Here is a 23,944-nt window from a genome sequence, read left to right on the forward strand (position 1 = left end):
AATGTAAACTTCTTCTATCCTTTACCTTATTTATAAGAATTGCACAATTCATTAAATCCTTACTTTATTTATCAAATGAAATGAAAATTTCAGAAGCTGTGAAAAAGTCCCATGACCCTGAATAGGTGTCAAGTTATGAAGCTTCCTTTCCCTCTACTTGCTCACTGTAAGAGCCCTGTCATACATACCCCAGCATCTCATCAATATTTCCCCATTAACCCTTAGAAGTTATTTCTGAAAAGGTACCATCTCTACAACTACATTCCAGAGGAAACTCTAAACAGATCACTGGAATAATGACAATAGTGTTTAGACTCTACCCATCCCATCAGTACATTAGTAAGTGACAAAACTGAGTGGAAATTCTTCAGCTTTTTAGGGTGTTGCAGACACAAGATTTGAATTCAAGCTCACAAAGGCAAGCCACAATATCCATTAAGGTGGGAGGTTATTCAGACACCTGTGTTTACATTGGGTCTGCTCTCTTTTCTTGTTATAAAGAGTTCTAGAAGCTTTCACTTTTTTGCACAAGGTAAGGGGAGTTACCAGTAATGAGAGACTCATCTGCCATAGAACTGCCTTCAATGACCTTTCCATCCACTGGGAACTTTCCACCAGGAACAACTTTTATGATATCACCCCTTTGAACCAGTTCAACAGCTACCTGTTCCTCCCTACAAAAGACACAAGTAAAACAGACAGGTTATTTATGCTCTCAGCTTTCACGTTAACTGGATCAAGCATAGTCTGTGACCCAGGCAGGCTGAAGTAATTTTGGTTCATAAATATGTACCTGACAATAGAGTGGTCAGGTCCAAGAGTCACCACAGTGGCTTCTGTGGCTTGAAGAGACATAAGTTTAGCAAGAGCTTCTGAGGTCTTACTCTAAGAAAGAGAGATTAATGTTTAAGATATATTGAGATATATAAATGCTGATGTCTACTCAACAAAATGAACTCTAAATGACCTTGTACAGTATAGGTTGCATCAGAAACATCTGACTCAAAATTCCTCTGAATAGTTTTATTCTACTCCTATCATAATTAAACAATAACTAGTGTGAAGATGAGTTAGTTACCTTTGCTATGTGTTCCAGCCATCTGCCAAGTGCAATGAACACAAACAACATTGGAGGAGTGTCAAAGAAAGTAACAGGGCTTTCCTCTGCCTTTTCAATTATCGCCACTATCAGGATCACACAGGAATACACATAAGCAATCGTCGTGGCCAGTACGATGAGCACATCCATATTGGCCATCCTGTGCCTCAGGGATTTGTAAGCTTGTACATAAAAATACCATCCGCCAAGAAACTGTTGGTGTAAGCATGGACAGACTTGGATTAAGATCACAGCAGTAACCACAGCAGTGAATGGAGAGAGTACATAATACTGCCCATAGCAGAATTTAAAAAACATAGTAGATAAGAGAAAGCACTGCTGTCCTATGCAAATTTTGTACTGATATAATTTCAGGTCTCCTGGAAGACTGACTCCACTGACATCTCTCATTTGCCCTTATTTTCAAAACCAGCTAAATATCATCCTTTTCCTCAGCTATGCAAAGTAAACAAGGCACAGAAGATGAAAGGATTTACCTACAGTTACCCAATTAGTTTGCAGATGATCAGGCCTTTTTTTCATTGTGACAGTACCTTCCCCACTCGGAAAACTATCTGATGCAACTTTGGCAGCAGTAAGTACTGTGAGTAAATACAGAATGGATAATTTGCAGAAAAGTGCCACTTCGTTCTGTAGGTGGTACAGACAAGGGAGAAAGCCTAATCCACTAAAGCTTTCCAGTCTCCTGTCTTTACCACATCAGATTACATAAATGAAATAGGAAATGAATAGAAACAAAACCCCTAGGAAGTACGGTGGACATACCTGAACAAAAGTGCACAGGATAAAGAAGAGAAGATTCAAAATAGATAATCCAGGAACGAGGTTCCGTTCCAGCACCATAGACCCATGGTGCTCACCATTGGGTATTTGCATATAAATCATTATGATTAAGACAGGGATACCAAACAGTAGGCTGCACAAGAAAGATTTCTTCCACCTGAAAAGGAGAAACTGTAAATCCTTGGTTGTTGTACACTCTGCAGTACTCAGGCCAGTGTGCTCACAGTGCAGAGCTTTGGGATATTTGCAAAGATCCAACATTTAGGGACAGTTTCAGTGTCTCCTACATGTTTAACTGTACAGACTTCTAGGAGTTTAAAACTAATGAAAGTAATAAAAGTACTTGAACCAAATGGTGAATAGTAAAATTAAATATACTTTACATAAGAATAAGCTAATTAACTGGGAAGAGTCCTGGGGAGAGATGATTTACAAGATATGATCTAGACATGTTAATTAGTGAGAGAGAAAAAGAAATGCTTACTGCTGTATTTCCTTTTTATGATCCAGGTTATGTGCATTTGGATCTCTTCTAGCCACAGAAGCATGAAAGCCAATTTCCTTTTTATTGACAGAGGAGGAAAGATCAGTTAGTTTTGATTAAACTAACCCTATTACTTATAACATACTTAAATGACACTACTTTTAGAAGAAATGTCAGAAAAGGACACTGTTCCATATTTAATAAATGCTGACTTCTTATTTATTTTTAGATCCTTCCAAAATGAGAGGATATTTCAGTCAGTACTCAAAATCCGGACTGATAAGGATTTCTGGTACCTATACATGAACATGGTGTATAGATGCATTATGCATCCCAGTTGTCTTAGGCACAGGAAGCTCCCACTGACAGCTGGAATTCTGTTGCTCATCCCCTCAAGGACAAGGTATGCCTGCCCTTTCACCTCCACTGGAATAATTACGAGAGATGAGACATATCACAAATGAAGTAAAAATGCAGAAGCCACTGGGCTAGACAACCTTGTAAGCAAATCCTAAACATTACAGTTTAGCAGATAAACCTGAAGTTAAAAATGAAAGTGTCTAAAATCCGTTTAAACATGTAGACTACAGGGCAAAGCATTCCAGAAACAAATACAAGCAAAAAGCCAGCTTTGACTGACACTTCAGTGAGTTACTGCAGTATAATCACAGAATCAATTAGGTTAGAAAAGACCTCTGACATCATCCAGTCCAACCTATGACCAAACACCACCTTGTCAACTAGACCACAGCACTGAATGTAACATCCAGTCTTTTCTTAAACACCTCCAGGGACGGTGACTCCACCACCTCCCTGGGTAGCCCGTTCCAATACCTAATCACCCCTTCTGTGAAGAAATTCTTCCTGATGTCCAACCTAAACCTCTCCATGTTTTGACTCAGGACGTTAGGCTGTGATTGCAATCGTATTGTTAGGGCTAGAACTATGCCTCTCCCTCAAACACCCAAAAACCCAAAGCACGCTTGCAAGAACAATACATCTAAACTTCCTACCTGCATCATGAAACGCTTCTCTGGCAATATATGCTTTACAGAACTACTCTGCCATCCTGAACAGTCTACTAGTTAATATGTTAATAACTGCTGCTCCATCAATCCTGTAGTCTAGGAATTTTCTTCTGAATAAATCCTCTAGAGCACAGAGGGCAAACAGTCTCTCTTGTCCTCCTGACTACTCACTGCATGCACCTCATACAGTACATTTTCTTCCCTTCTGGTGGGCAAAAAAGGAAGTTTTGTCCACATCTGGGCCACGGTAATGGTGGATTTTATGATCTATGTGATTACTGGTAAGCCAGGATTTTTTTTTCATTTAGTGGTTGTATCACAAGCTTTTCCAGTTTAAAAAATTCCACTCTATTGATGTGAGAATAAATGCAAGTGTATATGGAGATGTGTAATACTTGGGGTATGAGCTGTGGCAAAACTTCTTTTACAGCCTTTCACTGTCAAAAGAAAGTAGTATTTTTTTTATGAAATATTAAGACCACTAAAGTGACTGGAAATGAGAGACACATGATTGTACACACAGAATTGCAAAGAATAAATATATCGGACTTTTATCACATATAGATAAAAAAAAGTTTCTTTTTGTAGTTTTTAGTATGTGTTTTTAGAGTAACAACCTGTGAGACTACACATGACTGTGCAGCACAGCAGCTTCAGCACAAGAGCATAAAAACATATGGCAATAACTGTGTCATCTGCAAAAGTCAGTGAAACCTCTCAATTATCAGCTGCTCTATATCCTTTTAAATTTCACCTTATAATTGTCCATACATAAAAAATTCTTAAATCCTACCTTGATTATTTTTATAATATCTCGAGGTCCAATAATTTCAGGATCAAACTGGATGTGAGCTTTGCAAGTTGCAAGTGCAACTGAGGCATAAAATATGCCATTTGTTCTCATGAGTTTGGATTCAATATTGTGAACACAAGAAGCACAAGTCATCCCTGTAATCTAAAGAAAAGACAAATTTAGTTAGTTATCAATCCCATATATTCACCCAATATTTGTAGATGAACTTGAAACAAGGCCTCCTGATCTCACAGAGGTACTAATTCTATATGACTACTCAAGCTCTTCTGGTATTGACCCAAGGCCTCAGCATAAAGATTTTATAGAGCTGTCCTAAATGATACAAAGCTGAGAATACAACTACCCACTTTTATTATAAAATTCTGCAACCAGCTGTTACAGTCACAGCTATGTATTTGTATAGCAGAACTCAGACGTTGTATTAACTGTAATAGTATAACTAATATAGTTCTATCAACAGCTATATTAACACCAGCAAAGCCAAATTCTGCACATGTAACTTCACGTTGCTTACTTAAATTTCCCTGTGGCTTCAACAAGGCATTATTCTGATTACTTCTGTTTTATTAACACAACTGTAGACTGTTATCTGTCTTGAAGTAGGTATCTGTCAGAGAATAAAAACTGACATTTGAAGAATCTGTCCTTCATAAAACAATTAACTAATTTTATCCAAAGTTCTTAGACCTCTATAAAAAGCCCCCAGCATTGGCAGTACATATTTGGTGACACATTCTCTATCACTCAGAATCTGTACTGTTGACAGAAAACTTCTGTTTTATTCCTGCTTGCTAAGAAAAGTCTAGTCTGTACATAGAACTATCACCTTTTATTTCAGTGCATTTGGATAGGTTCTTCTAAGACAAACGATCTTGTCTTTTCAGTAATTAAGAAACAATAACATCACCATCTAGAACTGAGCTGCTGAAGGTACAACTGCTTAAATAAAGGTATTTTCAAGAAAACGAGTCTTCCAGACCTGACTATTCCTAAACCAAATACACATGACTTACAAGAAGATCCACATGCCCTTCTGTTTCTGCATGATCTTCTATGATGGTAGCTTCAAAACCCAAATTCTGGATCAGCTGTGCTATTTCAAAAGGCTGTATGAATTCTGGCTTGTATTTTATTTCTGCTTTGCCTGCCATCAGTGCTACCAACACTGAAACAATTCCTGCAGTGGCATAATAAAAAAAATGTTAGATAATATAGCCCCTTTGAGGGAAAGAAAAATAAAATATTACAAGTGACTGTCAATGAGGACTGTAACAACTCTGAGACATTATAAGCCTAATGATTTCCCTCTGCTTCCTTCTAGTGTTGTTCCCTGGTCACAACAGCAAAGTTTTTACTAAGATCCAGCCACATTGTGGTTCCCTTTAGCAATGAGAGGAACATGGAAGGAGGTGAGGTTTTTTATGATCTAATGAGACAAAAAGGACGTTCAGAAACAATCTTTGCACTTATTGCTATGAGCTCTATCCTGGACTCTCTTAGTTTGGAAAGAGTCAAACAAACCCCACAATACAATGCTAGACTTTTTTATTTTCTTGTTTCCCATCTCCTCCTTTTTTTTTAATAAATAAAAACCCCACAGAAATCTACATTTAGAATTGAAAAGCAAAACATAAAATTCATAGGTAAAAAAAATAGTTTTGAAGTGCTAATGGTTTCTTGGATTTTTAAATCAAGACAGTGAGACCATCACTGTGAGACTGGGGATGCAGTAATCAGTAAGCAAAACCCTCCAAAGGCATGCTGACACAAATGAAATCAGAGGCTGCCAAGGCTCATCTGTTCATCTTCCATATGGTCAGAGGAAAGGCAGCTCCAGCCTGCAGACTTCTAGACTAGCAAACACTGCTCTGCCTAAGCTTACCCTGGCACTGGAGCCATGCATTTGTTCATACCTGCTTGTGCAAATGCGCCCTGAAGGGTAAGTTTCACATCAAAAACAATCCATCTGGAGCAGATGGATTGCCCTGTAAAGCAACAAGGCCCTGAAAACTAAATGAGAACCCTTTCTCTGTTCTTGTCTTACTTGAAATTACTTGAAATTTTTATCACATTGCAACAACTTACTGTTACAAGTATGTCCATGAGGTTTTCCACCAGTGCAGAAGGATAGTAAAACAGTGACATAGTTATATTAGCACTAAAAAGAGCATTAAGTCTATTTACTTTCAGATGCTGTACCACAACCTATCCCATAGAATCACACAGAATACCTTTTCCACCCCACAGTCCCTTACAGACCCATTATAGGAATTTTAAATTTAATACCGTCTTCTTTCTGCAGATTTCTTTCGATGGTAGACACACATGATGCACAGGTCATGCCTGTGATTTGCAAAAAACACTTTTCAGCTGTTGCTCCACTGAGCTGGTTTGACCCATCAAGGTGAGGACTGTCTGGAAGAGCATCCAAGACACAGCCTTGGTGAGGAGGCTCTGAAGGTCGAGGCTGCACTGCAGCTTTGCTGGCATTAGGCTGGTGCCTATGTTCTGCAGTGGAGGTATCTTGAATAAATGAACAAATACGCCGAACAAACGCTATTTACAGTGCGATTGGATGATGCAAAAGTTCAAACAAGTCACACATATCAATCACACAAATCCTCACAGTAGTTTGAAAGGTGACCCAGTAACCTTGGTCTCTACATGGAAATAGTGTATATTATTCCTAGGCTTATAAAACTATACACTCACCAGTACCACTTGCATGATCATTTAACTCTACAGAACTAGTTCTCCACTTTCAGATGACAAATGATTCCCCTTAATTTCAATGCCTAGACCTGACATCTGCCTCCACTTGACAAAGATACCTAGAGGGTCACTATCCAGCACAGAGAATTCAGTCCAGTCATATCCATTCTGTTGTTGTTGTCATCTATGCAGTACTCATAGCATTTCATCTCAAACAAGGGAAAGGAGAAGTTTCTTAACGGGTTTCTCTTTACGGTGCAGTATTTACACTGCAAGTAGTGCAAAACGAGTAGTGGAAGCACCCAGGAGACCTCAACACAAACAGGCCTGTTGTAATTATTTTTGTTCTTTACCAGACATTGAACAGACACACAACAGCTCCAGCTATCTTCACAAACTGCCTCCTTTGTGTAAAGGAGCAGGAGTTGCTTTTGAATGTGTTAAACACAGGGGGATTCCCTCTTTTCCCACAGATGGATTGGGAGGTCTCGTACTAACAAATTACAAACCAAACAAATAATAATTAAACGCCACATACTGGCCCTGCCTCATTTGTAGTAGTACCACAGATTCAGAGGGTTTGGACGCATGAAAGAAGTGAATAGGATGTGGGTCTGTTGTGATCAAACTAATTAATTTCAGGTAAACTACATCACTATTTCAAAGCAAATCTGTTTAGTTTGAAGCAGGTAAAAACTGCTACATTTGAAATTCACTAGAGAGGAGATTGTGCATCAAAGCAACTTCTTAAGAGAAGAGGTTTTAGCTAGGTGAAAAGTGTTTTAAATGAAAGAGATTTCATTTTTGTAGGTTTTAGTATTCTGGAACATAAATGAAAACATTTGGTTTGATAGACCTACTTACAGCAGCCTGTAGACATAGCAGGAAACTTACTTCAGTGGGTAAGGGCATGAGCTGTTTGAAAGACCTTGTACCAACTCTCAAATATTTTGGTTTCATAACACAACTCAACTCTTACAGCCATTAGTGCAGTTATGAATGCCTGAAACAAGGTGCTTTACAGCTGAAACCTCTCTCCCTTGCTTAGTGATGTCAGATCAGGCCAGTCATTCAGAAAAGACAATGCCAATGTGATGCTTTAAGAGTTTCTCTCTAGAAGAGAATTTCAAAGCAGGTGTCACACAGCCCAGCCTGGCATGCTACCCACAGAAAAAAACCACTGTTACCTGTCAGCACTGAAGCATCAAATCCCATGTCTTCTATGGCAGCTCTTAACTCTTCGCCGTTAGTGACAGCTGGATCATAATGTATGGTTCCAGTACTGCCAGCTAGAGAAACTGCTACCTGTTGCACTCCTTGTCTCTCTGATATGGTCCTTTCTATGGACTGTGCACAAGAATTGCAGGTCATGCCATCAATCTTAATAACAACTATGCACGTCGGGTCTTGCAGTGGTTGTTTGATGAGATCACCTGTGAAAGCAGGTGATGGAGATGCTCCTTTATTTGCTTCTGAACCATTAAGGAGGCATACTTTAAAGTTTCCAGGTGGAAGGGATTCAATAGCTTGCTGCAGAGCTGACAGGGTAATTAAATCTGGGCTATACTCTACCACAGCACATTTTTGCTCCAAAGACACTTTAATACTTTTTATTCCAGGAACAGCTGATATATTTCCTTCAATGTTTCTGACACAGGACTTGCAGTGCATGCCTTCTATCTGTACAGTCACCGTAGCTGTGCTACTCATCTCAGCAACCAGTGGATCCAGCCCATCACCCTCAAAACTTGCTGGTGTCTTCTTGGGGTTTGCATTCTGCAAGCGCTGGAGATCAAGGACACCCAGCTTCAAAGGGGCTGATTTACTTTTAATGGTGCAGTCATACCCCAGGTTATTGATGTGTCTCTTGAGGTCATCAGGCTGAATGATGTAAGGATAGTAAGCAATAATTGCTTCCTGGTTACCAAGTGACACCTTGATTTTTGCTACACCATGCAGTTTCCTAATCTTTCCTTCAATGTTGGTGACACAGGACTGGCATGTCATACCTTCTACGCGAAGCTTAACTACTGCTTCTTTCAAGCTCGACAGATTTATGGTTGCTGTTGTCAACTTCTCTTCTGCTACGTTGGCATCAAAGCCCATATCCTGAATTTCCAGGCAAATCTGATCCGGACTTATTTCCAACTGCAGATACTTGATAACAGCATTGTTCTGTTCACGGGAGACTTTAATACTCACAATGCCCTTCACCTTGGAAATCCGGCCTTCTATTGCCTGCACACATGATTGGCAAGTCATTCCCACAATGTTGATTGTCACAGTACGTTCTTGGGAAGATGAAGAAGGAGTGGTTTCAAAGCTCTCCTCGTAGCCCATGTTGTCAAAAGCAAAATTATGTTTCATTGTAGGCTCCAGCTCACAGCCAGGAGGAGAATCAATGTTTGACAAAGCCTAAGGAGAAAGAGAAGGAGTAAAAATAAATGCCTGTATCTTCAGCCCTGTATACGCTGCAATGGTCTGCGTATACTCTGAAGCATATGCTAGAAGTGTTCTCAAGTCAGTCTATAGTGCTGAAACACTTCACAACATTAACCCATGATGATGAATCAGGCCTCTGACACATTTCTTGAGTAGCAATTTAAAAACTATTCACTAAGGATGTAAAACCAGAATTGATTCAGTATTCCAACCCCAACCAAATAATTTAAAACTTGAGCTCTCTGCAGCAACAGGGTACTTCCATCACAAAGCCTGAGCCCTGCTCTTCAGAGCACACTGTCACTGGCACAGTGGGTCACAGTAGAGTGTATGCTGACTGCCTCTCCATCAATGTCCTAAACAGTTTGGCCAATCTGGTCCTGCTCATCAGGAGTTCCAACCAAACCAAACCACATCAAACCAAAAAGCCCAAGAAAACAGAATCATGAATCTCCCAGAAGCTTGAAACAAGCTGGTGCAGGGAGGACCAGCTGCATGATATTTGAAGAGTATACGCATGCACAGAAAGGCCTGGGGTCTCTGCATATAATATATAGATCTTTTAAGTTAAAATCTATATCTGATAAAGATCTTAAAAGACACAGAACTATATGCAGATATTTCCACTACGGTTTAGTTTCATTTACCGACTTGTGAGGCACCTAAGAAAGACTATAAATTGAGCTACTCACTGGTTTGATCCAACACTGATTTTCAGGATGGCAAGTACTGAAACAGATCAGTCAGATCATGGGCTCTGCGGTACTGAAACTCTACAGTTGAATGCACTCCATTCAATTGAAAATGAAGTATTAAAAAAAATAAAAATAACAGCAATGCTTCTCACAGAACAGGTATTCAGAGCACAGACTCTGTCTCCAGTTAGTGGCACCATGTGATGAGGAAGAGTGAGAAGGGGAGGGACAAGTTCCTGATTGTCAGATTTCACAGAAAGAACATAAAAATTCATGTCCATGACTTAAACCAGCTTTAAATACTAAAGATCTAGATGAAAGCAACTATGATAAATCTATTCTCTTGCCAGCAAAGCTGTGGGATCTCCAGCATTCAATAAAACACCTGATGCTGGGCATTACTGCAGAGAGGGCCTGGAGAAGAGGCCAACAGATCAGGCTCAGTACTGCAAGTCTTGTTTCTATGACCCATAAGAAAACTCCCTCCTCAATACCACAGCATGGATGAGAAGCATTTAGGCTGCTTATTAACACTAGAATGCATCCAGTTCATTTGATGCAGAATTCAAAATTCATTAACTTGATTTTGTTTCATGCTTAGACAGCTTGGGAATAATGAGGTCTGAGGTCACAACCAAAACCGCAAAAATTTAACACAAGACATTTTCTTTCAGCTTTTCCTGTACTGTATTTGTTATAACAGGAGGAGGAATGAGCAACTTCAACTCTTCAGCAACTATGGTGCAGCCCCTCACTATCCCAACAGCAAGCTGGGGAAGAAGACTCACAGGAATATTTTAGTCCTGACATCCCCTTTTGCTTCCTCCTCCCACAGGCCTGGCAGCACCCAGGACCCATACCCCTCTCCTTGCACTTCCCAGAAGTTACTGAAATCCCCAAAATATGTGAAAATGTGCAACCACACCCTCCTTTCAAAACAAAACATTAACAGTTAATCAGACTTCCCTGCAAAGATGGTTTCCTGTTTAAGCACGAAGACGAGCAAGATGCTTATATTCTTATTTCCTCCTATCTGTGACTTCCCACAATTTGAAATAATAACCTGGCCTTGTATAAGGAAAATAAACCCATCTAAAAACAGTCTCTCATCCACCAAATTTCAAATGCTTAGACAGCTCAAACTTTCGTTTATTGTAAAATCTGCCTCAAGAAATGTTTTTTGAATATTGCACCTCATCTCCTCTCCCTTATCCTCAGTCCCTCAAGGACACTTTGCTTGCTGTGGCCCCCTCTTCTTATCACAAACACCCAGTGAAGCACAAATCCGCATGAGAGTTACAGAAGCTCACCCAGTGCATTTATTTTGGCTCATATGACAAAGGTATTTGCCTTCTGCATCCTTTGGTGAAACAGAGCGTGAGAAATGGGCGAGACAAACATGCTCTGCTCTCCTGCTTCCCTTCACTGTGTTTCTGGCAGCCACTTGCAGATGAAACCCAGAACTATCAGTAGACTTATGTACTCCACTGTTCCCTCCACCCCCATTCTCACCATCTGTCTCACCTTTCCCAAGTACCCAGTGATATAAAAGCATTTCAAATTAAATAGAAAAAAAAAGATTAAAGGGTATTTCTTGTCCTCCAGCCATGTGAAAAGCATAAAAGCAAGGACTGGTTCTACTATTTCAATGGATTGTAAGCCACAGAAACATCAAAACTTGGCTGCTGCTTTATATTTTGCATAAAAGGCTATTATCAACATTCAACGAATTGTCAAAAATATTTTGTTTGCTACTTTACAAAACCAGATGTTTATAGTCTGTAGAAGAAAAACTTGCACGGAAATTTTTAAATGACAAGATAAAAATAGAGAGGGGACGCGGATATAAGAAAAATACAAAGCTCATTTCCCTTAAAAACCCCCCACCAAACACACAAATGCAAAATCATTGAAGAATTTTCCCCCAAACCCAAGAAATGTGCACAGGAACAAATAAAGTATTTACAAAGCCTTTAGTATTGTCTAACAGCTTCAAAAAAACCCACAAACTGAAGGGGCATAAATACATCTATGTGTGTATTTGCAAGATGGGTGTTCCTAGACCAGAGGAAAACAGCAGATTCATGTAAGGACACGAAGACGAGTGATATGGAAATGTGCCTGTAGATTTCCTTAGGCACAGCTGGGTCTCAGAAGAGGGTTTCCTGATGCCATACACATAAAATGGCATCTATGAGGCTGTATAGTAATTCAGACACCATCTGCAAGAGGATCAGAGAAGCAATCACCACCAAAAATGCCAAAAAAGGTGCCTGGGATTCCCAGGCGCTGCCCCTTATGCTTGTTTCTGTCTAGAGAGAAATACCAACATAACAGTAGAAATGCTTCTGACTCTGCATCTAGAGGGGAATGTGTGAAAGAACTGGCCACTGTTACTATTTTGTCTCTCACACCAAAGGAGGCCTGCTTACTTTTAAGGACAGGTGTACACCAAGTATGTTGGTGCTCTACTAGTCTCATGCATAATTTTACAGTAGCTATGTAAAGAGTATGTAAATAATGAAACATAAAATGATGACAATTCTTTCCCTCCCTTGTTCTGCACATAAAAGTTGCAACTGATAATGCACAGCAGAGTGAGGCTCTAGTCTAAAAGCTAAGAATCTCAACATAAAGAAGTTCATATGAATAATATGGAAAAAAAACCAGAAAAAAATCAAGAAACTCATTGACACAGAAGCAGCAGTAGATGGAGAGAGCTTTAAAGGAAGTGCCAGAGCGGGTTGGAAAACAGTTGCATCTACAGGAGACAGCTCTGAACTAGACCTGAGATGAGTAGCAATTGAAACTGTTGATGTGCAGGAATATGGCATCTGAAGCCCAACTTCCAGCATGAGGATTTCAAGGCATGAAGAACAACCCTTGATGTCCTTGACAGGAGCTGTAGTACTCATGCCTGTCAAGGAGCAAAGCAAGGCTTATAGACTGCTGGTAGAGGCAGAGGCTCATGCTCCCCATTCTGACTGCCTCCAGCCAGCAAGAAGGAGAACATCCAAAGGGAATATGCTCTGGGGCTGGACTAACTTCTTGTGAAAGCATGGAGGTGGGACAGGGAGATGCTGCTGGATTGGAAGCACCAAGTCTCAAGCCCTCATATCAGAGCATCCAGAGCTTGTGACAGGTCCGATGGGAAAGGCAGTCACTGCATATGGTCTGTGTGGCCCCTGGGGCAAACCCCCCCATCGAGGTCTGCCCTCGGAGGCCTAGCGGCAGGTTGCTTTGCTGTCCCCCAAAATGGGCTATTCTTTTGGATATTCCCATTCAGATGTGCAAAGTCTAGGAGTTTAACGGAGCAGTGAAGGGATACATAATAAATGTGAGAAAAACAACTGAACTCAGAGGAAAACCCCAAGACAAGGAAACCACAGCACCAGGTGAGACTTTCACATATGCACATATGGTGACCAATATGCTGAGAATGGATGCAACTCCATGGCTGTGAACTAAACACAGCTTGTGCCCTCACTGGCTTCACGGCCCAGCCACCAGCCACCCTTGGCTGGGTCTCCATGCTGCCTCCACCACTGTGTTCCATGGGTCACCCTGTGGAGTGGCTTGTCATCAAGAAAGCCATCCCTCTACCCACTTCCCCTTCCCAAGAGGTGTAGCCACCTCCAAAATGCCAATGTAACACTCCTGTCTTCTGCAGCACAAGGCTGAGGTCGTGGTAGGCATACCCCACAACCCTCTGAGCATCACCCACACCAAGGTCTGGCACAATGCTGCTCCTCTCTGCTCACCCAGCAAGGTTCTCCCCCCACGGCTGGCGCTGCTTTCCTGCCCTCCTGCGTTTGGCCTGCAGGGATGCCAACTTTCACATCCTGAAATTCAAACACCAGACTCCTCACCATGATGCCAGGCAATCAGCCAGTGAGAAGATGGGGCCCAGCCCATCGAGCACCTCCTCCTCTGCCTCTCCCCACCCACTCATTTATAAATACCAGAGCTCACTGAACCTCTCACACACTATCTCCAGAGGGTTTGGGCTGCTCTTCTCCCTGTATCTCTGTGGGCTGAAACCAGTTATCACTCTCTTACCTTTGAGCACACAACCACCAAGGAATTATCTTATCTGTGCTTTACCTTTCCTGCTTCCTTCTTTCATAACCCTCTGATTCATGGCTTTGGATTCAGGCAGGCAGCAACACACAACTGAAAAGCCACATTCTATTAATTAAATGCTTCAGATGTTTCCCAGTTTATTATAGGCAGGCAGTGAACAAAAAAATGAGGGCAGAGCAGCCACAAGAATATCAAAGGTCACAAGTCTTCAATTTCATGCCTACAACAACAGCGCTTCTGAGAGGGCAGACATTCAATCCTCATCCTCCTTAAAAATTTTCAGTGCAACTTGTCCATCCAGCTCATTAGTGAATATTCTTTAAATATATTAGATCTTAACTGGTTGTTCTTCCTTCTCTCTTCCCCCAGATGAAGATTAACAAACGTCAGTAGCTACTATTTTCAGTAACTACTTGTAACACAATTTGTTATTTTTCAAACAGTTCCTGAGTCTTAAAAGACGGAAATAACACCCACTAAACCTGGATATCAAGATTCAGTGAGAATATTATTACAAAGCAGCCTTTATGGGACTTTTGTTTCCAAAATACTAAATTAATTATCTTAATGCTTCTTCAAAGTGACTGCTATTCCCTATTTATGATCAGGTTTCTCTATCAGTACAGATGATGGGGAAAGATTTAGGCAGTTAGAACTAGTCTTACTGAAATCACACCTACTGTAGTTAACAAACCTTAGAGACCTTAACAGCTACTTTTAAATTAAAGGGAGCTGTATAAACCACATTTGCTTTATGGGAAAGGGGAAAGCCTTGCTGTATATGCAATGTTTCTAATTTAGAATTAAAACAATGCAAAACTCTCTTTGATGTTCTTCACAGCTCCAGTACAAGCAACACAAATATTCCAGTGAACTGAATACAGAGAAGAGATCCTTTGGCAGAACAAAGTCATTTTTGTCATGATTGTTTTCTAGTAAACATTTATAATACAAGAAATAACTCAAGGCAGAAAAAGCCTTCAGGTATATTTGGTCGGTCCTGGCTGTTATTTCATTCCAGTCTGACACTAATTATTTAAGCCATTCTAAGCATACACAGTTTCAAAGAACACATTTTTTCTGAGAGTTTCTTTTCCTTGAATATTCCCAATATTCACTGACCCAAACTACATTACTGCAGTTTACATACCTTTTAAACAGCAAAAACTCTTTTAAAAATAATAAACCTTATCATGTTTTTATCGGCGCTGATCTTTCTAAGCCTCTTTTTCATAGCAGTTAATCTACAAAAATACCATAGTTATATATAACACTGAATTTTAAAAAAAGTTGCCACAGATACATTTATCACAAACTTTCACTAGCACCCACTTAGTAAATATAAATAAACTACTTACCTACAAGGACTTTTTAATGTTTCTTCAATTTCTGTTATTCCAGAGAATAAACTGGTATGAACTTCTGTCAAACTACTCAAGCAATTGCAGTTCAAAAGGAGAAATACTATGTTTCCTTCCTAAGAATCACCACTCTGTATTATTAGAGGTGGAGCTGAAACAATGCTCATTAGTTTCTACCGCATAACTCATCATTAACATCTGCTTTCAAAGATTACTTTCAGAGGATCTCCAGCGGACTTTGCATTTGTGTACTGCTTGCTATGGGGCTGGCATCCGTGCTGGGGATTGAGACAATTTAGATAAAGAAAGTTTAACGTCCTTTAATATACAACCCATGTCCAACATGCTTTGTTTTAAATTCTCCAGATCAGAAACACTACTTCCCTCCCAACATGCGCACACACCAGCTCACTGACCTGTCTTTCAACTGTATTGACTTCTGGCATTCCCATGGAGTAACTCTGCAAAAGTTTCTCTTCTTTCTGCAAGTTACTGCTTGCTTTTACTGGAGATCCAGTCTTGGACTTTTCACCAATAATCAGTAGTTCAGGCACATCATGAGCTGCCTGCTGCTTACGAATAGACATCAGGGTTATGTTTCTGTCGTTTAAAGTAGCTAAGTAGGACAGTTCCCTTTTCGTTTTACTGTCCTGTTTTCTCTCCATTATCTTTCTGGATTTTAAATATTGCAGCGCCAAACAAAAGCTTTACAAGAGCGGTTATTCGGTGTCTTATCAGCCACACTTCCTTCAGCTACGTTTACAACAGCCTGGAGAGTTCTGTTGAACTGATTCTGTTGAATGCTCATTAAGCATTCATCACAAAATCCCAGATGTAACCTGTGATCCTTGTGTACACTGCTCGCTGCACTCAGCTACCTGCTTTCCCTGCCAGTTTAAATGTTTCCCACCAATTGGCATCCCTTGTGCTTTCTGAATTGCGTTCAGCACTGCTAATCTCTGCACACGGCGTCGCAGCAGGCTCAGCCAAGGCTGCTTTCACAAGCTAGTCAAACATGACCTGTGTGCAGCAAGCAAGTGCATAATCAGCCCGGCCAGACAGGCATTAGCGCCTTGCGGCCGTGAGCACAATCACAGCTCCTACAGAGGGCAACGCTACTCCATTTCCTTCTCTGAAATTGCCAGGGATTTCTTGGATAAAATGTGGTCCCTTCTAACACTGAAAATGTGCCAAATTAGATAACGTACATAATTAGATAAGGCTCCTAGTCTAAAAGTCTTTCACTCGTTCAGGGCATGAGAATGTTCATTTTTTGTTTCAAGAGGGAAAACAAAAGAGTGAGTACAATATTTGTACTTTCTAAAACATGCCTCTTTACCATCAGCAAGCTTTACTAAGGAACAATGAACCAAACAAAATTAAACGAGCAATTAGTGCCAGAAAGTAAAGGGAAAAAAAAATATATGCTCTCTGGCAAATTCAGTTCCCCTTAGATCCTCTGGGCAACAACAGGAACAGCCATACATATGATAGGTACCATCACACTAGAAGTGCCTTGAGCCAAGCTTGAATATATTTCTCTGGGATTGCCCACACCAAATGCACAGCACTGTGTTAACACATCAAGTGGGATCTCCAGTTCCCTAAGCCCACAGTAGTGCAATCCACTTCTGAAGGTACCCTTGAACAGGGACACTTAAAGAATGGCCATACAGGGAATTTATAAAATATAACTGAGGTGTTAGCAAGTTACACACTCCTTGGCTGTGCAGTGACATCAGTGCACATGCAAGCCTTAAAATAATTGGTTTAAATTTAATCAGAATTTCTTGGACTTGCTGCAAAAAGGCACAGATTTACTCCTATGCAGAGGTTAGCACAGAGGGTGAAAATGTCAGCATATCTCTGTCACCTCATGAAAACTTGTGGGATAGATGACAGACACTCCACCTGTCCGGTAGGACAAATTCAGATTCTTTTTACTTCCAAAAGCAGAGGTACATCCTTCACACTCCTGCCACATTGACAGTGGTCCAGAAAGTCACCATGCAGGACATTAGCACACTAACTTGTCTTTCTGTTCTAACTTCTCCACAAAGATGGGTCCTCAGCTCTGCTCACTCCATCTAGTTCTTGACTCCACTTCAGAGTTAAGGACCATCTTTGGAAAAAGAAGGTCTTCTGACAATGAAGTGAAACTGAAAATACTGCTGTAGCACTATTTTGTATCATTGTCTTAATATACAAGATCGGTGATAATATTAAATTTTTAAAAAGGGTTATTTTGAAAACATTTTGAGAAATGGCTCCTCTAGAGAGTCACTACAAAGGCTAAAGTATCTCTGTTTGTTCTGTGTTTATCAGTGAAACGAATTAGAGCTATATCTGACTTCAGCTTGAACACTGTGCTGAAAATGCAAATTGTGTTAAAGGTGAAATACTTTCAGGAATTACTGATTTTAACTCATTTTGAAACAAGCAATTGAAAATCATACAATTTGACTTACGTGAAAAAATTCAGTACAATGTCTCTAAATACTAAAGCTACATCTACATACTAAATACACGTATATAAAGTTAAAAACTAATCTTTGTCTTTCTAAAACAAAACAATTCTCTTCCCCAAAAAAGATATTTAGAAATTGAGCTCTGTGTTCTAATTCCAAATAACAGCAATTTCAAATTCTAAATTTTCTTAGTCAACAGAAACTTCAGTTTCTGGCCATCCCTAAAGTATATACTCTCAATTAACTGCCCCTTTGGAGTTTAGGCTAATTGTGCCAGCTGGAAATTGAGGGTAATTGTTTTAGTTAAGGCTGAAGTAGGAAAGGCAATGTTAGTCATCTCATCTGATAGCAGTACCATTCCTCAGTTTAAAGCTAGATTTTGCACAGCCTAGGAGTATCACCAGGAAGATTCACTCAGGCTTGGCAGCATGAGATTCAGATGGCAAACAGAAAACATGCCTTCTGCCTTCACAGCTCTCTGCTAGTGTTGGGCAAAGATGTTTGCATTTTCATGTCAGAAAATGCAGAACATTCCAATAAAATTAAATCCCTTTGACTTAAGGCCTTAAGAGCTGGTAAAACTCCAGTTTTCCTCTTCATATTACCTGCTACAATCAGACTATATGATAAACACACAAGAACTATGTGTTTTCAGTTAAATTAAGTTTCCTGGGTTCATCAAGCATTCATCCTTGGCTTTATAGTATGTTCTGGCCTGTGTCTAATCCCTCTGGTTTCTTGCCCAAGAAAGCATCTTAAAATAGTGCTAACAATGTCTTGAAAGATGAGATGCTTGGTTCAAGGAAAAAAACTGGGGAGCTGGAGGTAAGAGGGTCATATTGCTTTAATCTGTGTGGGGAAAAAAACCTGAAAAACAAAGTTCAGCAAGAAGGAGAGCATGCGTTGGCTACAGTTCACCAGGAACACCTTAGGACCAGAAACACTGAAGGAGCTTAGTGTACCATTCTTAAGAGAGGCATGAAACAAAGGGTGCAGCTGCACAGAGGTGTTGTGGTCAGGCTCTGTTTAAAACGATGCAGCTAACAGGAACTAAGCCACAGGAATGACCCAAATGGTGACCAAAAGCTGACCTTTGTTTCATTAACTCAAAAAAACATACTACTTTTCATGCCTCTGTGTATGCTAACAAACTAAAACCTGTACATGCTTTACATGTATGACTAAAGTCATTCAGACTACACCTAAACACGAAATGATATCAACTTTAACTTTTCTTTTTCCCGTCTCTCAAAGAAAACAATATAAATGTAGCTTAAGTGGGGAAGGAGGCTAGAGGAGACTCCACTTTTGTATCCTGGGATATTTGATGGGATGTACCTATCTCATTCCCCACAGGGATGCCTATGTGGTAAGACTCAAACACGCAGCTATATCTAGGGCTTCTTTGGAAAATTGAGAAAGCAAGGTTCTGCTTGTGATAAGACTTTTAGCACTATATAGTCATCTGGCAATTAAACGTATTTGCCACAGTTATTATTATGTGTTTTATTTATTTATTTATACATTACTTATGTATTCACGCGTGCTCCTGCAGATGATGTATTTATCACCAGCAATCCAATAATAATCTGCATTTCTGTTGCTCAAGAAACAACACCATCTTGCACTTGGCCATGAGAGTTACTGAACAGGATCAGACTTCCAATCTAGCCATGAGAGCTCGTTGGGCGCAACCAGACTCACAGTGTATCGCAGTATTTGTGCAACCGTAACCATGGCAGTTCTTACTGAACTCAGCCGGACTTACAGTGCTGCATTGGCTCTGCATTTCTGTTCCTTAGAGCTGAGTTGGCTGTCACTCAGAATCTAAGCCCAGCTGCCCCAAGCCCCTGACATCTGAGATCCACCTGGAAACACAAGGGGGTTAGTTTCTGCCAAATCTCCTTCTCTTAACACAACAGAAAGGTTAGCCTTACTCTTAATTTGACAATTTGACAGACAAGAGGAATTGGTTCAGATATGTGCACTTTGTGTCAATGCAAAGAGGGATGTATTAGTATTAATACATCACTCTCGAAATCCAGTCTGCCTTTGAATGTTGATCATTTTTTTACTCTCGTCCTCAGACATCATTCTAAACTACCAAAATACAATCCATCCTGAGGCATACAAACAACGATATAAGGGTTAACCACAAGTAATTTCCCATTTGACATATTTTGAGTTATTCTTAATTTTGTCTTCAGAATGCAATCAGCTAAAATGTTTGAATTTTTTCCCCCCATCTTAACAGAGTTAGATTTGATTTTGATTTTTACACATGCAACTGCAGGAAATGGAGCATTAAGTTAAAAAAGAAAATGAGGAGGGGTAGCAAAGTATTGCAAAGCTTGTAGTAATATCACAAACAACAGTGCTGGTAACTCACAGTTATCAAGAAGTTGTTAACAACATTGTTTGAGAGCAAACCCATGAAACATCCAGCCCTTGTGTGAAACAATTATTTCTCCTCTGTCAGTGCCCTCTTTAAGCCAAAAGAGAAGTAGTTACTAAAGGCAACCACTTTTTCTTCGAATAAATCAATGCACTTGCTCAGTAGTCATTTTGCAGTCCTACAACAGGCAACACAAACCTCACATTTCCCACATGAATCAAACAGTTGCAGCTGAAAGTTCAGTAGAAGCTTGGTCATATTCATGGTACATAACTATGTCCCTGACTTCTCCAAACTAACTGACATACTTATTACTGAACATAAAATAAATGACATACCTTTCTGTATGAAGAGGCAACAAAACTCTCTCTTTAAATACATTTGTTCTTAGTTTTGAGCCATGAAATCAGAAAGAACTCTTTGGCCACGGTTCTAAGAAAACAGGCAGCAACTAGATACACAAGTGCTTCTATAGCATGAATGGGATACATATTTCTTGAAAGAGATGAAGAAGTGTGTCCATAAGTATTATTATTTCTTACACTGTAAGAAAAAGGGAAAACATACAGAAATCCGAAAGACAAGTGATCAAATTCCTACTCGCTATGAATAAAATTGCTTAAGAGTTGATGACCTCATTTCAGATCAAATCAGCTCAGACTTTGGCTTCAGTTTTTCAGGAAGCAGACTCAATCTTCTCTAAATATTTAAAAAAGGTTTGTTTGCTCAAAATCAGCAAAACTCAACAAAGCACCTCTTTTGTAACAGGGTCCCAAAACATGTATTGATTTTTTTCATTCCACAGCTTTTTGTATGATTGCAAATTGTGTGGACTTGGTACTTTGTCTGCTCTTAGCAGTGTTGGTTTCATTATGATAATTTCTGTTATCTGTTTATACTGCAGCAATTTGTTTTCAAGGGCCTGGAAACTACTAGGCTGATCATATTACCATAGAAAAAGACACACCTTGTGGGTCAAGGTTTAAGTGCAAAGAACAATTGCAACCTGCGTGAATTAATTCAAGTCAAGATTTCCACTAATGTTCATTCACCATGCGGGTTAAGAAGGCTGGCAGAACTTGTCAGGTAGTGCCACAGCAAAACCAGTAATTTTACTTCTGTGTTTCCAACTTAATTTTCTAATGTTGTCCATGATTTTCTCTTGCTCAGAGGTGGTTTTGGCTTGTGAAGTTCAAGCAAAAGCTTTTTAGAATTCCATGCATAGAAAAAGGACCCATATTTTACCCATTTTAACTGCAATATTTCAAATATAACTTGAGAATGAGTAACAGTACAAAAGTAACTATTTTAAAAGGCTAATTTGAGGAGACAGAAAAACCTATTACTTGTGAACTAACATTTGTTATCCATATTTAGAAATAAGAAATAATTAAAGTATTGATTCAATTTTTATTTTGTAAATTTCTTAGTATTTTTTGTAGCACTTTAAAATTATCTCTTACACTTGTTCGGAAAAAAAATAAGTGATAAGTCTCTGAACTGTGATTTAAACAAATGAGAGGACAGATTTTTTTATTATTGTTTTTTTCCCAAAGTACACTGCCATTCACCCTGTAGCCGGCAAACTAATAGCAGACCCTAAGATGCCCTGACAAACCTGCAATTAAATTTTCCCCTATGCAGATCAGGAATGCAAGCCTATGTCTTAAGTGACCTCCATATATAATAGATATCCTGTAAACTGTCCCCAGCTGTAGAGTCCACACCATTTAGGTTTACTATCAGTTTTAAGAACACTCTCATGCCTGTATTTCTGGCTCTGTGGTCAGTCTTTAATCCCAAGCCAAACTGCTCAGCCTCTGAAATCACCTTCATTTCAAGAAAAAAAAAAGGCAAAACAGCATCTTGTATTTGCATTACAAATGCCATGTCTAAAATACAAACATATTACCTTTGTTAGGGCAGGTTACATATTAAAGGCAGTTTCTCTTAACAGTATTTCTATCTTATCCTGGCAGGAACCACCTACATACACAAAGAGAGAAGAAATTCCCAAATCCGTAAGTAAGCTTGAAAGCTGAACTCCTCACCACAGCACCTGCGCTCCTCCAACACAGAGCCTTGAGCAAAGTCCTATCTGCTTTCTTGGTGATACAGGCAAAAGTCTGTCTGTGAAGAGTTTCCACTTTCTACATCATCTGTTTCATTCTTTTACTTCTTTTTTCCCTCCTCTGTCTGTGGACTGGTTGCAGTTAGGGGTAGAAAAAGGTATGAGGGTGTTAGGGCCCTCCCTGTGACCTTACTCTTGCAGAGAGCGTAATCTCTCAGGTGACCCTGTCATGGGGCTCAGGCACAGCCCAGCCAGGGTGGCACAAGGGCCCTTCTCACCTGCCCTCCACTCCCTGCCCTTTTGGACCCTGCCACATGCTGCCAAGACAAGGCACAAGCTCCTTCCATGAGCGAACAAACCTGAGCACTGCTCATGAGCCTCTGATCATACGCCATCACCATGCATGGGACTGAAGGGAACAGGAGGGGCAGCAGTAGGGGCCTCCCTAAATACAGTGCTGCCCTTAAATGCATTTTTCTTCCCAATTTGGAGGTGGATGAAGATCTGCCAGCTCTCTGGCTTACCTACTCTGCCACAGCAGGCAAGAAGTGAGGAGGGAAACTCTGATGAGAACACTACAGGCACATGGAGTAGAGGCTTTGCTGTTTCCAGTTGTCAGAAATCAAGATGTAATGTATCACAGAATCACAGAATATGCTGAGTTGAAAGAGACTCAAAAGGATCATCAAATCCAACCCTTAGCCTTGCACAGGACTGTTTCCAAGAGTCACACTGTGTGCCTGAGAGTATCATCCAAACACTTTTTGAACTCTGTCAGGTTTGGTGCTGTGACCACTTGCCTGGGGAGCCTGTTCCATGTGCCCAACCACCCTCTGGGTGAAGAACCTTTTTCTAATATCCAACCTAAACCTCCCCTGACACATCTTCAGACCATTCCCTCAGGTCTGTCACTGGTCACCACAGAGAAGAGATCAGTGCCTGCCCCTTCTCTTCCCCTCACGAGGAAGCTGTGGACTGCAATGAGGTCTCCCCTCAGTCTCCTCCTCTCTAGGCTGAACAGACCAAGTGACCTCAGCCACTCCTCATATGGCTTCCCCTCCAGGCTCTTCACCATCTTCGTTGTCCTCCTTAGGATGCTCTCTAACAGCTTAATATCTTTCTTATAAAAACTGCACACAATATTCAAGGTGAGGCTGCACCAGTGCAGAGCAGAGCGGGACAATCCCCTCCATCAACCAGCTGGCGATGCTGTGCCTGATGCCCCCCAGGACATGGTTTGCCCTCCTGGCTGCCAGGGCACTGCTGACTCAGATTCAACTTGCCATCGACCAGAACCCCCAGGTCCCTTTCCATGGCACTGCTTTCCAGCATCTCATTCCCCAGTCTGCACATACATCCAGGGTTGCCCCATCCCAGGTGCAGAGTCCGGCACTTTCCCTTACTGAACTTCATGTGGTTGGTGATTGCCCAGCCCTATAATTTGTTGAGGCCTCTCTGCAGGGCCTCCCTGCCTTCAAGGGAGTCAAC

At 40.5% G+C, this 23,944-nt stretch overlaps 1 protein-coding gene across 4 annotated transcripts in view; it reads right to left on the minus strand.

Annotated features, from left to right (window-relative positions):
* ATP7B (ATPase copper transporting beta) overlaps positions 1 to 20,827 on the minus strand; it is a 33,230-nt gene extending 12,403 nt beyond the window's left edge. For 2 of the 4 annotated variants that reach the window (XM_018071393.1, XM_018071392.1), the window contains exons 1-10: positions 15,939 to 16,298; positions 8,129 to 9,356; positions 6,516 to 6,752; positions 5,243 to 5,406; positions 4,209 to 4,370; positions 2,388 to 2,464; positions 1,886 to 2,060; positions 1,079 to 1,312; positions 794 to 885; positions 547 to 674 (exon numbers count right to left, since the gene is read on the minus strand). In XM_018071393.1, coding sequence (XP_017926882.1) covers positions 547 to 674; positions 794 to 885; positions 1,079 to 1,312; positions 1,886 to 2,060; positions 2,388 to 2,464; positions 4,209 to 4,370; positions 5,243 to 5,406; positions 6,516 to 6,752; positions 8,129 to 9,356; positions 15,939 to 16,187 — 2,746 coding nt within the window. In that variant the 5' untranslated portion in view covers positions 16,188 to 16,298. Of the gene's footprint in view, positions 1 to 546; positions 675 to 793; positions 886 to 1,078; positions 1,313 to 1,885; positions 2,061 to 2,387; positions 2,465 to 4,208; positions 4,371 to 5,242; positions 5,407 to 6,515; positions 6,753 to 8,128; positions 9,357 to 15,519; positions 15,801 to 15,938; positions 16,299 to 20,723 lie in introns of those variants that run through there. The other 2 variants (XM_018071394.1, XM_018071395.1) reach the window with 2 other exon arrangements.
* Between the last annotated feature and the right edge of the window lie 3,117 nt (positions 20,828 to 23,944).

This window comes from Manacus vitellinus, unplaced genomic scaffold (assembly GCF_001715985.3).
Source record: "Manacus vitellinus isolate BGI_N305 unplaced genomic scaffold, ASM171598v3 scaffold_2_pilon, whole genome shotgun sequence".
Taxonomy (NCBI): Eukaryota; Metazoa; Chordata; class Aves; order Passeriformes; family Pipridae; genus Manacus; species Manacus vitellinus.